This window comes from Melanostigma gelatinosum (assembly GCF_949748355.1).
Source record: "Melanostigma gelatinosum genome assembly, chromosome: 21".
Lineage (NCBI taxonomy): Eukaryota > Metazoa > Chordata > Actinopteri > Perciformes > Zoarcidae > Melanostigma > Melanostigma gelatinosum.
This window is the reverse complement of record NC_136654.1, coordinates 12,371,127-12,387,018: the sequence shown is the minus strand read 5'-3', so window position 1 is coordinate 12,387,018 and position 15,892 is coordinate 12,371,127. Positions and strand designations below refer to the sequence as shown.

The 15,892-nt window shown below is 44.2% G+C and overlaps 1 protein-coding gene across 1 annotated transcript in view; it reads left to right on the top strand.

The window, feature by feature from the left end:
- ryr2a (ryanodine receptor 2a (cardiac)) overlaps positions 1-15,892 on the top strand; it is a gene marked incomplete at both ends in the record, with an annotated part of 170,918 nt that overhangs the window by 70,625 nt on the left and 84,401 nt on the right. Inside the window, 10 exons of the mRNA XM_079293495.1 lie at positions 89-289; positions 713-818; positions 1,002-1,145; positions 1,863-1,990; positions 3,096-3,241; positions 3,520-3,634; positions 3,960-4,092; positions 9,232-9,335; positions 13,695-13,830; positions 13,996-14,182. Of these exons, the coding sequence (XP_079149621.1) occupies positions 89-289; positions 713-818; positions 1,002-1,145; positions 1,863-1,990; positions 3,096-3,241; positions 3,520-3,634; positions 3,960-4,092; positions 9,232-9,335; positions 13,695-13,830; positions 13,996-14,182 (1,400 nt within the window). The remainder of the gene's footprint in view (positions 1-88; positions 290-712; positions 819-1,001; positions 1,146-1,862; positions 1,991-3,095; positions 3,242-3,519; positions 3,635-3,959; positions 4,093-9,231; positions 9,336-13,694; positions 13,831-13,995; positions 14,183-15,892) is intronic.

The following is a 15,892-nucleotide window of genomic DNA, read 5'->3' as shown; positions in this document are numbered from 1 at the left end:
CGCTCGATGACTGTTCCATACACACGTGTTGCACCTCTTTCATCATAGCATGTCGTTAAGCCAACGCGTGTCTGATCCGTGTACGCAGATGTGCCACGTGCTGCAGTACCTGTGTGACTGCCAGGTGCGCCATCGTATCGAGGCGGCGGTGGCCTTCTCCGACGACTTTGTGGCCTGTCTCCAAGACAACCAGCGGTTCCGCTACAACGAGGTGATGCTGGCGCTCAACATGTCTGCAGCCCTCACTGCCAAGAAGACCAAAGAGTTCAGATCTCCTCCACAGGAGCAGGTAGGAACACCTCTGAGGAAGGCAGAGCCTGGTCCGGAGGAGGGAACGCTGCAGAGGGAGTAGAGTGGGCAGGAGGATAATGATGCAGCGTAGAAGAAGCGTATCAGAGAAGAACACCTTTTCTGTATCACATAAATACACATATTCAGCTGCAGCCTCTGAACACGGGACATCAGGTCGTTCTCTTTCTCTCCCATTTGACAATGGTGTGAAACTGTACTGACACTGAGGCACTGCTCCATTCTTTTGCTCTTGTTGTTGCTGGACACATTGATTGCTTGAATGCATTGCAGACCCCCCTAGAACACGCTCCCAACACCCACACACATGCGTGTTGGCTTTCAGTGATGTAATCTTAGTGGTTGTTGTGGAAGTATTCAATGAACTGGACTCTCACAGTCGCCCTGCCGCGTGTCATTTCAGATCAACATGCTTCTGAACTTTAAGGACGAGAAGCAGGAGTGTCCCTGTCCTGAATACATCCGAGAACAGCTGCTGGACTTCCACGAGGACCTGATGAGACACTGTGGTAAACTACCAATCAGCTTCACCCACCCAGCCAAGCAAACATTCAAACGATATCCAGCTTACCGACAGAGATCGATGGGGATCATTAATAATAACAGCATGTGTCAGTAATATCTATATTCTGTAGAGTCAATAACTATCAGCTTACAGTCTGCACAGTGCACATATGTCTCCGTTCTGACAGGTATAGAGTTGGATGAGGAGGGAGCGATAGATGGGGACAGTGACTTCACCATCCGGGGACGCCTCATGTCGTTGGTGGAGAAAGTGGCTTACCTGAAGAAGAAGATGGGCAACCTGCCGAAGGAGAAAAAAGAAAGGAAACCCAGTAAGTCCTCTGCACCAGACAGAGAGCAACGGGGTACAATGTACACATGTTAAAGCAAATCATTTTCAATAAAGAAGTACAATAATGAATTAGAAAGATGAAAGGTTTGTTTTTGAATGCTTTAAACGCAGGAGCTCTTAAAGATCTACTCTGGAGGAGATCTTTGTCCAGTGGAATCAAACTGCTTTCAGGACATTCAGCCTTCGTTTCATTGTCATACATTTAATACTTGACTCCTTTCTTCACCGGGATTGTAAAAAGGCCATAAAGCAAGAGTATGAATCAGAGTTTATAGTTCCTTTTCATTCCTCCTCTGCATTCAGGTGTTCGGTTTGTGGCGTTTTCCTTACAGAATATTTTGTTAGTCTTCTTCACAGAATATTTCGTTGTTGTTTTTTCCTCTGGCGTTTCAGAAAATACCGCAACAAACAACACGTTGAGCATAAATGCATTTGTCCGTGCTTGTAGCTCGCAGTGCCTCGCGCAATTAAGAACAAAGCTTAAGCCTTTGGGAATACTCTGACAGCAGCAAAATAATCAGTACATACATCAGTCACTTTGGGCCTGTTGGAGGTTATAAACAATACTGCAGCAGCACTGGAGCCTGTTTTGGAAATGTAAAGTCAAATAATCTGGAAAGAAAAGAAGAAATCTGATTTTCTGATTGTGGACCAGCAATCCCCCCCATCACTCCCTCACTCTGTCTCTGTTCTGCAGGTACGCTGCAGCAGCTGATCTCTGACACGATGGTCCGCTGGGCTCAGGAGTCAGTTATTGAGGATCCAGAGCTGGTCAGAGCCATGTTTGTCCTGCTGCACCGCCAGTATGATGGCATTGGAGGACAGGTAGGGTTTGAGCTTGTGTGTGTGTTTCTCTTAATAGAGATGCCATACCAGCCTGTTGACACCGTTACATTCGAATATGACATATGCCTCGTGGTCATCTGTATCCTCTAAATATTCAGCCATGACATTGTTGTGTTGGGGTACAGAAAGCATACCTCAGTGTTATCTAAACAATATATTATATTCAAACTCTGCCCAGCAACATGTCACCTCATGAGATTTCAGAACGAGACTTCTCCTTGAGCTAGACTTTTTCAATAATGCTGTCTGTGGCCAAAAAAGCACTTTTAGTGGATGTTAATGATGGTGCCAAATTTCTTCAAATGATTACATTGCAGCACATTTGCTGTCTGCAGCTTTCCCCCTCAACACAATCCACATGAGTCACATCCAAAGAAAAACATGGTAAAACAGGGTCCAGGTTGAAAAATAGGGAAGTTACCCTTACCATGTCACAGCAACGTTGAAGTGTTGATACCTGTTTCCTGTCCCTCTCTTCCAGTGTGTTTATAGTGTGTGTGTGTTTATAATGTGTGTGTGTGTGTGTGTGTCGCTGTCCTTAGTGCTGCACAAGCATCCTTCCTTCTTCTGTGCTTCATATACAGTCTCATAGCATGTTCACACAGTAGGTGCCTCATTTCTAAAAAGCCAGCAGTTCACATTCAAATGCAACAAAACAATAATATTTAATTGATATTAATAATATTAATATTTCGTTTAAAAGAGTAGAATCACCTGTAACAAGTTTGCTCTAAAAACCTGTACGGCATTGAGCAATGTCAATCAAAACCATCAATCGTTTGTGGAAATATAGTTTAATTAAACACATCATTCACCCATTCACACACTGATAGCTGGGGTACCATGCAAGGTCCTTCCCATCAGGACTATCGTATCATTCACACACCAAGTGCCCAAGAACACATCGACAGGAGCCGGGGATCGATCTGCAGATCTTCTGATTAAAGCTTGGCGACTGCTAACAGACTTTCCTGCTCAGTCCGTACAGATTCTCGCAGTGATATGAACTCTCTAAAACGTGAAGGAAATGTGTGGACCTCAGCAGCAGGCTTCGAAAGATATGAATCTGTCCTTATCTGTCCAGGTGCGCGCCCTTCCTAAGACCTACACCATAAACTCCGTATCAATCGAGGACACCATAAACCTGCTGGCTGCTCTGGGTCAGATCCGATCTCTGCTGAGTGTCCGTATGGGAAGAGAGGAAGAGAAACTAATGATCAGAGGGCTGGGGTGAGAACACACTCATCCGACTCTGATGTGCTTTGGTCCTCTCTTCTCTCGCTGGTTGAAAGTCGTGAGGGCACGGGGGGCAACTGGCGAATGATTCATTGAAATATGTTTGTTATGTCAATACATGTCTTATATAATGTATGCAGCCGCACATTAAATACTAGGAATACGAGGAAAGCAGAAATCCTTCATTTTACTGAGATATGCTGTGTATGCCATGTTCAGTCAGTGCTTACACTACACACCTGGCTTTGAACTAGCCCCTCCTTCCTCCGCAGTGATATTATGAACAACAAGGTGTTCTACCAACATCCTAACCTGATGAGAGCTCTGGGGATGCATGAGACTGTCATGGAGGTCATGGTCAACGTGCTCAGTGGAGGAGACTCCAAGGTATGAAGTATGTATGCGCTGCAGAGCCAGAAACAGGCAGGACCAGCACAGCTGAATCACAAGCTCCTGTCTCTTTGAGTTGTGTGGAGATGTGGTTGATCTCTTGTGTTTGCTTCAGCCTTGTCTCAATAGAGATGCCTTGATGGGAAGATATTTTATTTGGCGTACTGTAAATGTGTCACATTTTCAAAAATGGCTTTTTGAATAACTTTTTTCTGAAAGAGCATTTAACATTGAACATAAATTCGTAATATGTAATTTATCATGAGAAGACAATATCACTGAATGGCATCTGTCTGACATGAAGCTTGTGTTTCCTTTGCAGGAAATCACCTTCCCTAAGATGGTGGCCAACTGTTGTCGTTTTCTCTGTTACTTCTGCCGAATCAGCCGGCAGAACCAGAAAGCCATGTTTGACCATCTCAGCTACCTGCTGGAGAACAGCAGCGTTGGGCTTGGTGAGTATGTGTGTGATACTGTGTCTGCTGCTTCTGTTGGTTAGTTCTCCACTGAGAAGTCCCCGCCCATCTTTGAAATGGGTTCGTTAAGTTCACTGTCTACAGTTTACATCCACATGCACATGTAACCACTTGAGCCTGGATGATTGGTGCTGTGGATTAATGGAAGCGTGAACATTTAGGGGAGTTATGAGAGTACTGTTGTGTGACTGAAGAGAAACATTGAAACAGTAATCATATGTTGAGAATGATGGTCCCATGAACTGGGTCTGAAATCACACTGACCTTGCACACTCATTCATTATCTTAAATAATTGACACTCAATGGTTAACTCAATAACAAGCAATATATTGAGATGTTGGACTCTTATGAATCATCATTATTTTGGTCATTGCTGACAGCTGTACAGTCATTTTCAAATCTATGAAATGCAGTGTCCATGTCATGGACAATACTTACCTTCTTACTTAGTCATTACACTGGAGACTTTTGAAGGGGTAGATCAGAATTTGGATTTAAAATGGCAGACATTAAACAAAGTACACTATAGTGTGCTGTTTAGTCCACACCCCAACAAAGCTGTTGTAAGCCGTGATTAATGTGAGTTGCAACCCCGGCCTTGGAGGACCCTCTGTCACGGGAGTTCACGGTTAGGACCCAATAGCAAGACCACAGGAGACAGAAGTTGATAGAAACAGGTTTTATTTAGCCTGAATAAAGAAGACAGGAAGGTATGGAACCCGTGGTCCGACACCAGAGAGTAGGCAGATCGACGGTGTGAGTCCCGTGGCTCGACACCGGAGGGCTGGTAGCTTGACGGTGTGTGTAGTCCGTTGAACACAAAGGAGGGCAGAGCGGCGGAGTGTAGTCCGTAAACACCACAGAGGGCAGGGCAGCGGTGTGTAGTCCGTTGAACACAAAGGAGGGCAGAGCGGCGGAGTGTAGTCCGTAAACACAAGGAGGGCAGAGAGGCGGTGTGTAGTCCGTAAACACCACGGAGGGCAGAGCAGCGGTGTGTAGTCCGTTGAACACAAAGGAGGGCAGAGCGGCGGAGTGTAGTCCGTAAACACAAGGAGGGCAGAGCGGCGGAGTGTAGTCCGTAAACACAAGGAGGGCAGAGCGGCGGTGTGTAGTCCGTAAACACAAGGAGGGCAGAGCGGCGGAGTGTAGTCCGTAAACACAAGGAGGGCAGAGCGGCGGTGTGTAGTCCGTAAACACAAGGAGGGCAGAGCGGCGGAGTGTAGTCCGTAAACACAAGGAGGGCAGAGCGGCGGTGTGTAGTCCGTAAACACCACGGAGGGCAGAGCAGCGGTGTGTAGTCCGTTGAACACAAAGGAGGGCAGAGCGGCGGAGTGTAGTCCGTAAACACAAGGAGGGCAGAGCGGCGGAGTGTAGTCCGTAAACACAAGGAGGGCAGAGAGGCGGTGTGTAGTCCGTAAACACAAGGAGGGCAGAGCGGCGGTGTGTAGTGATGTTACGAGATGTGCCGACGCTTCGAAGCGTGTGTCGAGTAATGGAGGGGGCGTTTCCTCGAAGCGCGTATCGAGGCTTGCTTCATTTAGGGGAGGAGCCAGAAATGATGACGTCCGAAGCCTCGCTGCCCGGCTGTACCACGTGACTGCTTCGGGAAGTGGTTCAGATTTTGCCGGGAGGTTTGACAGCAATATAAACCCCTCAGGCTCCATTCAAAATGTGGGTTGTCGGTGAAGCGTTGCGGTCAGTTGAGAGTTTGGATAGTTTGGAGAGTTTAGAGAGAGAGAGATAGTTAGGAGAGTGAGGAGAGAAGGATAGGTGATAAGATGGAGCCAGCTCGGAAGAGGAGGATTTCCCCTGTGTGGGAACACTTTGATTTGATAACTCCTAATAAGGTAAGCTACATCTAACTCTATTTCAGACACATTAGGTTTGCTAATCAAGAACAAAAATTCCTGTATCAAAATGTATATAGACTTGCTCTTGCGTTTTGTGCACGCCAGCATCTTCTGTAGCCTGTGAAAGGGTGTTTTCAAAGGCCGGAGAGGTTGTGTCAAAAAAAAGGAATCGTTTAAAACCAAACACTGTTGAGAAACTGTTATTTCTGAATAAAAATGAATAAAATGTCCCCTGTCCTGTACATCACTGTCCAAGTTACACAAGCATATTCAGTCCCCTCTTCCTAGTTCCACAAGCACTTTCACTGTCCTCTGCCTGCTTAAGCCCATGCCATTTTCCTAAAGTGACATAATAACATTATTACACAACCTGCCATATCATGATACTACCATTTTGGGAAAATGTACACACACAGAATACATTAAAAAAATATTTTATTATGCACATATGTCATAATTTATGTACAGAAATGATTTGGTCATACATTTTTGTAATTCCGTCATTCCCAACAGCCATAACAGACACAAAAATTCAATGCATCACATTATGTGGTTCAGATACAGCTGCCTGTGATTATACACTTGGCCAGTAGGTGGTATCGTGTGCACATGAAGCTTCGAGTAATGAACCTTTTCTCGAACCAATTGGCTGAAGTGTTGCGATGCCTCATGAGGCTTCATCTCGCCATCACTAGCGGTGTGTAATCCGTTTAACACAAGGAGGGCAGAGGACGCCACGGGGTTGAAGCGGGTGAAAGACGGTACGACCTGACAACCCCAGACTGCAGGACCAGAGTTTATATAGAGACAGGGGAATCGTTAGTGGGACCTGAGTCTGGTGTGTCAGGCTGCAGTTGCTGATCAGCTGAAGTAGCTGCAGCTGTGTGGTCTGACAGGGATCCTGACACCCTCATGAGGAACCATAAGGTTGGTGTTAGATGAAACCTTTCGAATATAAAAAGGGTTCTAGATGAACCCCTTGGGATATGAAATGGTTTTCAATAGAACCCTCTGGATGGGTTCTAGATTAAACCCTTGCAATTTAAAAGGGTTCTTGGTAGAATCCCCGGGTTCTTGTTGACACCCTTAAAAGGTTGAAAGGTAGAGCCAGAGAGGGCTCTTGGTGGAACCAATATACCATAGAAGGGTTCACTGTAGAACCTCTCATAAGAGGTTCTGGCTGGAACCTTTCACATATGGTTCTAGGTAAAACCCTTTCTGTTGGGTTCTAGGTAGAACCCTCTGAAAGGATTCCAGGTGAAACCTCTATAAGAGGTTCTATCCTTAATCAAAGAGGGTTCTCCTCTGGGTACAAGCTGGAACCCTCGTGGTTCCTTTAAGAGTGTACATAGTGAATAGAGAGTGAACACAGCAGATGGAGTTTGCTCAGTTGTAACCATGCAGCCAAAATACCAAACTTCAATACTTTGTGAACATTTTCACTTCATATTAATATTAATATATATATATATATGTTTTACACATATAAAAAATTATAATTGTATGATTCACTTCAAATTGATTTGTCACCTACACCATCACACCAGTGCAATGTGCAGTGAAAAGTGTTGCTGTCCCCAAAATAGAAGGTAAAGAAACAGTATAAAAGAGAGAAGCCCACTCTGATGCAGCGGTGCTTATAATCCACAACACGTTGTTAGTCGTGCAGTGAACCTGGCAGGAAAAAACACAAGACTTTGACCAAGCAGATGTGTATCCAGCCTGAGGCTGAAGTGCCAGCATGAAGCCAGTATGGATACTGGAAGCAAGAAGATGAAAGCCATAGGGGTGTAACGGTTCACAAAATTCACGGTTGGGTTGGGTACGATACAGTGGAGCCACGGTTCGGTACAGTAGAAAACTATAAATGCCAGAGAAATGTACTTGATTTTAAAATATATTTATTCATTACAACTAACATCATCAAGTTATTCTTTGACTTTGAACAATGATGGAACTATACCTGAGTGACTCATCTTCTGGGGTGTCTTCTTAGCAACACATCAGCATCAAAAACAAAAACTGCTCCTTCATGTTATGTAGTATTGTTACTTACAACTTGCAAAAGAGATTTTTAATCTCAATGGGACTACCAGGTTAAATAAAGTTTTTAAAAAAAATATTTATATATATATATATCTATATATTTTTTTATTCAAACGTATTCGGTTCGTCATGCGTACCGAACCGTGAGCCTCGTACCGAACGGTTCAATACGAATACGCGTATCGTTACACCCCTAGAAAGCCAACAGTAAGTCATACGTTTGACCATGGAGATCCTCTGCTCGCTCCTTCCTAACTGCTTTCACCACTGTTGTTTCTTACAACCCGTGAGTTGTTTTCCACCAGCATGTTCCTGTGTGTGGAGAAGCTGTGTGCTGTTTTCTGACAAGGTTTTGGGTACTTTTTGAAACAGCTTCTTCCCTTATTAGCCACAGAGAGCGTTGGCTGTCTGAATAATGCTGTGTATCCGACAGTGCTGTATCCAGGATCAGAGCCTCTGTCGTCTTATTAGTAATAGACTCCCTATTCTCTGAGGTGTACTCACTTTTCACATCACTCAGTGTATCTGCTCTTAACCGTCTGCAGGTCATCCAAAACGCTGCCGCCAGATTGCTCACCAGGACAAATCGACGGTCTCACATCACCCCCGTACTCCGATCTCTCCACTGGCTCCCTGTAGCATCTAGGAAACACTTTAAAATTCTCACCATCACTTACAGAGCACTTCACGGTCAGGCTCCGGCTTATGTAGCTGATCTACTTCGCCCCTATTCACCCGCCTGCACTCTCAGGTCAAACGCTCTCGGTCTTCTGTCAGTCCCACACACACGATTTAAGAGCCGTGGTGACCGAGCCTTTGAGGCAGTGGCCCCGAGGCTCTGGAATGCTCTGCCTGCAACTCTACGCCTCGCAGATACTGTGGATACTTTTAAAAGCCAGCTCAAAACCCACCTGTTTAGGCTGGCGTTTGAGTAAAAACCCATGTCCTAGACCTGCTCTTAAAATATGTTTTACATTTTTATCTTATTTTTTTTCTCTGTGTATGTAATTTATTGAGTCACATTATGTTTTTTATGCTTTTAAATTTCTGCTCTGTTAAAGCACTTTGTGATTTTTTGTCTGTGAAAAGCGCTCTATAAATACATTTTATTATTATTATTATTGTTATTATTATTATTTATATTTATTATATCTCTTCCTCCCCTCCCCTCCCCTCCTCTTCCCTTCCCTCCCCTCTCCTTATCTTCTCTCCTCTCCTCAGCATCTCCTTCCATGCGAGGATCTACTCCTCTGGATGTGGCTGCAGCATCCGTCATGGATAATAATGAGTTGGCCCTGGCTTTAAGAGAGCCAGACCTGGAGAAGGTGAGGTTCACAAACATTTACACGCACGCACGCACGCACGCACGCACACAAGGTATGTCAACATATTCCAGCAAGTTAGTGGTTGTTTTATTTGAAGAATGCATGAGCTAAGCCTTTGCCAGGCTCCTATTTATGGATTTTGTTTTTTTTAACAGATAGACCTCAGAGAGTCCTCACAAACGGCACTTTATCAGATAGACACCAGCACAGGCTCACCACAAGGGTGCATTCTCGTCCCCCTTATTCTCTACAGTAATGCCTGTAAGAGCATCCATTCTTAACGTCATCTTATTAAATTCGCTGACAAAGCGGTCCTCCTGTCACTCCTTAAACATCACCAAGACCAGGGAGATGGTTATTGATCTCAGAAGGAAGCTTCTTAGGACAGCCCCAGTGGTCATAGACAGCGAGGAGGTGGATGTTGTGGACCAGTATAAATATCTGGCTAACATCTTTTATAACAACCTTGAATTTTTTTGCAAAAACACATCAGCTATAATGGCACACCAATATTAATACTTCCCCCAAAAATCCATCCTTCCGAAGCATCTACCTTCATTGAGAGATTCTGTGTTTCATGGGCTGGTTCCCATCCCCTACTGTCAAAAACAGAAAGCGTAGTGAACACTTTCTCATAGATCCCTGCAGATGCCCCTCCCAAGCTTAGCCTCATCCTATGAGCAGCAAAGGCCCGTGATGTCATGGGGCAAAGTATTCATGTCCTCCACCCCCAGTTCCAGATACATTCACCTGGTAAACAAGGACCTGCAAGACAATTTACACATTCACTTATTCTTATCATTATTGTATGATGACTTTTATCTATTTCATATTTGTTTTTTAACAACTACACCGTCAGTGCAACATAGTATTAATGTCGACATAGCTCCGGTGCTTGTTAATGTCTGCCTGTGTTCATGTCTGTTTCTTGTCTATTTGCACTTGCCCAAACTCAGATTGCCTGAGTGGACAAATAAAGTTGAGTTGAGTTTAATTTAATGTAAAATACAGAATTGTATTTAAGAGGAATACGGGCTGCAGATGATTTATCTGGGCATCATCCCAGGCCTCACCTCACTCAGACCAAAAGCAGATGGTGTGTTTGTGTGAACCTCACCAGGCATACCAGACCACAACACAGTGAAAACATCCATCCATCGATTCATCCATCCATCTATTCATCCATCCATCTATCCATCCATCTATTCATCCATCCATCTATTCATCCATCCATCTATCCATCCATCCATCCATCCATCTATTCATCCATCCATCTATCCATCCATCCATCCATCTATCCATCTATCCATCTGTCCATCTATCCATCTATCTATCATCCATCTATCCATCTATCCATTTATACATCCATCTATCGATACATCCATCCATCCATTTATACATCCATCTATCTATACATCCATCTATCTATACATCCATCCATCCATTGATTCATCCATCCATCCATCCATCTATCCATCTATCCATCTATCTATCCATCCATCTATCCATCCATCTATCCATTTATACATCCATCTATCGATACATCCATCCATCCATTTATACATCCATCCATCTATTCATCCATCCATCTATTCATCCATCCATCTATCCATTTATACATCCATCTATCGATACATCCATCCATCCATTTATACATCCATCTATCTATACATCCATCCATCTATCTATACATCCATCCATCCATTGATTCATCCATCCATCCATCTATCCATCTATCCATCTATCCATCTATCTATCCATCCATCTATCCATCCATCTATCCATTTATACATCCATCTATCGATACATCCATCCATCCATTTATACATCCATCCATCTATTCATCCATCCATCTATTCATCCATCCATCTATCCATCCATCCATCCATCTGTCCATCTATCCATCTATCTATCCATCCATCTATCCATCTATCCATTTATACATCCATCCATCTATTCATCCATCCATCTATCGATACATCCATCCATCCATTGATTCATCCATCTGTCTATACATCCATCCATCTATACATCCATCCATCTATTCATCCATCCATCTATCGATACATCCATCCATCCATTGATTCATCCATCTATCTATTCATCCATCCATCTATTCATCCATCCATCTATTCACCCATCCATCTATCCATCCATCTATCCATCCATCTATCCATCTATCCATTTATACATCCATCTGTCGATACATCCATCCATCGATTGATACATCCATCTATCTATACATCCATCCATCCATTTATACATCCATCTATCTATACATCCATCCATCCATTGATACATCCATCTATCTGTACATCCATCCATCCATTTATACATCCATCTATCTATACATCCATCCATCCATTGATACATCCATCTATCTATACATCCATCCATCCATTTATACATCCATCTATCTATACATCCATCCATCCATTGATACATCCATCCATCCATCCATCTATCCAGCTATCCATCTATCAATTTATACATCCATCCATCTATCCATCCATCTATCCATCCATCCATCCATCCATTGATACATCCATCCATCCATCCATCCATCTATCCATCTATCAATGTATCCATCCATCCATCCATTTATACATCCATCCATCCATCCATTGATACATCCATCCATCCATCTATCCATCTATCCATCTATCAATCTATCCATCTATCAATCTATCCATCCATCCATCCATCCATTTATACATCCATCCATCCATCTATCCATCTATCCATCTATCAATTTATACATCCATCCATCTAACCATCCATTTATACATCCATCCATCCATCTATCCATCTATCCATCTATCAATTTATACATCCATCCATCTAACCATCCATTTATACAGCCATCCATCCATCCATTTATACATCCATCCATCCATCCATCTATCCATCTATCAATTTATCCATCCATCCATCTATCCATCCATCCATTTATACAGCCATCCATCCATCTATCCATCTATCCATCCATCCATTTATACAGCCATCCATCCATCTATCCATCCATCCATCCATCCATTTATACATCCATCCATTGATCCATCCATCCATCCATCCATCCATTTATACAGCCATCCATCCATCTATTCATCTATCATCCATCCTTTGAATTACCTTGTTGTTGAAATGTGCTATACATATAAACTTGCCTTGCCTTGCCTATCCATGCATCCATTTATCCATCCATCCATCTATCCATCCATCTATCCACGTATCTGTCCCTCCCTCCCTCCCTTATTATTTGCTTTTAGGTGCTCTGTGTGTTCTTTTCAATAGGGGCATATGGTTTTACTTATATATAATATACTTAAATAATGGCCACTTAGAGTAACTCATCATATTGATTCATATCATATATATGCATTATAACAGCAGTTGCGATGGGTTCTAAATATAGTATAATGTATTACAACTATGGGAAATATAATGATGGAATTAGCAAGCAGGCTAGCTAACTAGTCTGCCGCTAAATTTGTAAAATGTACCAAATGAATGTGTAATCATTCTTCATCCACTTACCATTGTCACAGCGTAGGAAAGCACATTGCTATAGCCAGATGATGTGTAACCAATGTAGCATAAACGCATGGTGGACTTAGCAATCAAGCTAAGTATGCCAGTCCATCTATATATAAAGTATACATTCTTGTCACAGCGTAGGATGGCACATCGTTATCACCAGATCAGCTGCCAATCACAGCACAGTAGTGTTATCCAATCACAGCACAGTAGTGCTATCCAATCACAGCACAGTAGTGCTAGCCAATCACAGGACAGTAGTGCTAGCCAATCACAGCACAGTAGTGCTATCCAATCACAGCACAGTAGTGCTATCCAATCACAGGACAGTAGTGCTATCCAATCACAGGACAGTAGTGCTATCCAATTACAGCACAGTAGTGCTATCCAATCACAGCACAGTAGTGCTAGCCAATCACAGCACAGTAGTGCTATCCAATCACAGCACAGTAGTGCTATCCAATCACAGCACAGTAGTGCTATCCAATCACAGCACAGTAGTGCTATCCAATCACAGGACAGTAGTGCTATCCAATCACAGCACAGTAGTGCTATCCAATCACAGCACAGTAGTGCTATCCAATCACAGCACAGTAGTGCTAGCCAATCACAGCATGGTGGGACACTCTTAGGGAAAAGAATAACGCTGCTTGACCTAATGAAATTATAAAATGAAATGCTTTATAATGTGGTATGCTTATTGTTATAAAGCATGGAGTGCTTATGATTATACAGTGTTATAATGAGCATTATCTTTTTGATGCATAGACATGGTCATCATAGAAAGTGTTACCAAACTTGCCCCTTTGTCTGCCCGTGCAGGTGGTGCAGTACCTGGCTGGCTGTGGGCTGCAGAGCTGTGTGATGCTGGTGCGTAATGGATACCCGGACATTGGCTGGAACCCTGTGGAGGGGGAGCGCTACCTCGACTTCCTGCGCTTTGCCGTCTTCTGTAATGGTGAATTCACAAGTCCCTTTTCTCACAGTCGACTACATTGGTCGTTAAATCTGTTCTTCTTACACAACAACTGTTGTCCCTCTTTGTCAATGTATGCATGTGTACGTAGTATGTGTTCGCCACGCAGTTTGTTTGTCATGAACACCTCTGCTGTTCTGTGGCCAGGTGAAAGTGTCGAGGAGAATGCCAATGTCGTGGTGAGGCTTCTGATCCGCCGACCGGAATGTTTTGGCCCGGCCCTTCGGGGTGAAGGTGGTGATGGGTTGTTGGCGGCGATGGAGGAAGCCATTAGGATCTCTCAGGATCTCTCCAGAGATGGTCCCTCTCCAATGTCTGAGAGCAGCAAAACACTGTAAGACAACATCGTCACTTCTTGTTTTGTTGTTAAAGACTAGAAGTCTTTTACAGTTCAATAGATCAGTGCTTTTATAAATGTCCCGATATATCTGTTTCAACCCAAACAAGGGTATTGTCCATCCCAGATCTGTGTTATATTCACTGAATGGAGGGAAACTCTGTGTTTCATTTGTTGCTTGAGTGATGAATTATGGGAAAGCAACCTGACCTGTTTAAGACGTGAGTAGTCTGGACTATTTAGTAGCATCATGTTGTTGGGGTCTGACCATATGGCTTCAACATGGGCTGTGGACAAAGAGAATCAGGCCTTCACTGTTTCAAGCAAAGGTTTCATCCTGATTTGTAGTTTGATAAGAGCAAAGGAATTTCACACTCTGGTGTGAATTCCCCCCCCCCCCCAAAAAACTATGGTTCCTGAAGTCACCTGAATGCACCGCTGCAATCTCATTGGCCGAAGGCCAAGAGACCCCAGGACCCCTGTGGTTCAACCACTGGTCTACAAAACTACCTGCAGCCCCCACCTCAACGCTTTTTCCCTTCGACCTCCGTCGAACAGGGAGCACACAACGCTCTCTTCGCCCGGACCTTCGTCCTGGACACATGAAGACACATCGGCCTCTCCTCCCCCCGCCAGCGCGACGCTGGCCACGAGGAAGCAACGGCCCTCAAACCCTCATCAAACCCTGTCAGGTCACAAAGCCATTTCGCTGGACGAAACAACCGTGTTCCACTTTGAGTAAGGCTCCTTTACCCAGCCGAGACGAATCCGCATCCGCGATCCGTTCTCCGCTTTTTGCTTCTTTTTCTTTTTGTGCACACTCCGGCAGGAAGACGTCTAATCCTCTCCTGACCGATGATTACCGGGAGACGTACGGACCACGTCGTCTCAGCCGAAGTTAAGCTGTCCTCCCTGCAGCGAGGATAGATCACGTCTGCGTTTCACTCCAGAGCGAGCTCACGCCACGACGGCACAGCGCCCGCTGCACGGCCGCGCTGCAAGCAGCCTTGCCCCCCTCCCTGACGAGAAAACGGACCACTTTGCCACGAACACTTGAACGTTGCAACGAAGCATCGACAAGTAAGATTCTTGGCATCTGGGCGTAGCTTAGCTTAAATTAACTTAAGTTTAATTCAGGCCATTCATTTATATGTTGATATTCCCGTGTTTTTGTGTGTTTAAGTTACTGTCGCGTGATATTGAGATATTGCACAATCATTACGGAGCAGAGAAACTCTGCGGCATTGTGTATGAACTGCTATGACTGTTTGCTGGGATTTTATTTGATTTATTTTCATTTGTTTTATTATACTTCGTGTGGTATTCTCTCCTCATTAAATCAGCTCTGTGAGTGAAGTGTGGAATCTCGGCTATCGTACATAACTGCTGGCAGTTCTACCGACAACGGCACGTTGTGTACGATACGGCCAGCGATCCCCATTCTCACTCCAACGCGGACCGCACGCAGAAGTTTGATTCATGACCCCCACCTTTGCTCTCTTTCTTGTCTCTGCCCCTGGGGAAACTCTGTTCAAACGATCGCCTCACATCACGTGCTGCCCAGGCACACGTGATTACATACAGCAGGCTCGCCGCCATTTTGTCCAAGTCACTCGACTCCGCCATCTGGTGGTAGTTTAGCTGTAGTATCTTAAGGCCCCTCCCCTTTTGGCCCGCGTCACTCGACGCCGCCATCTTTGTAGTCTT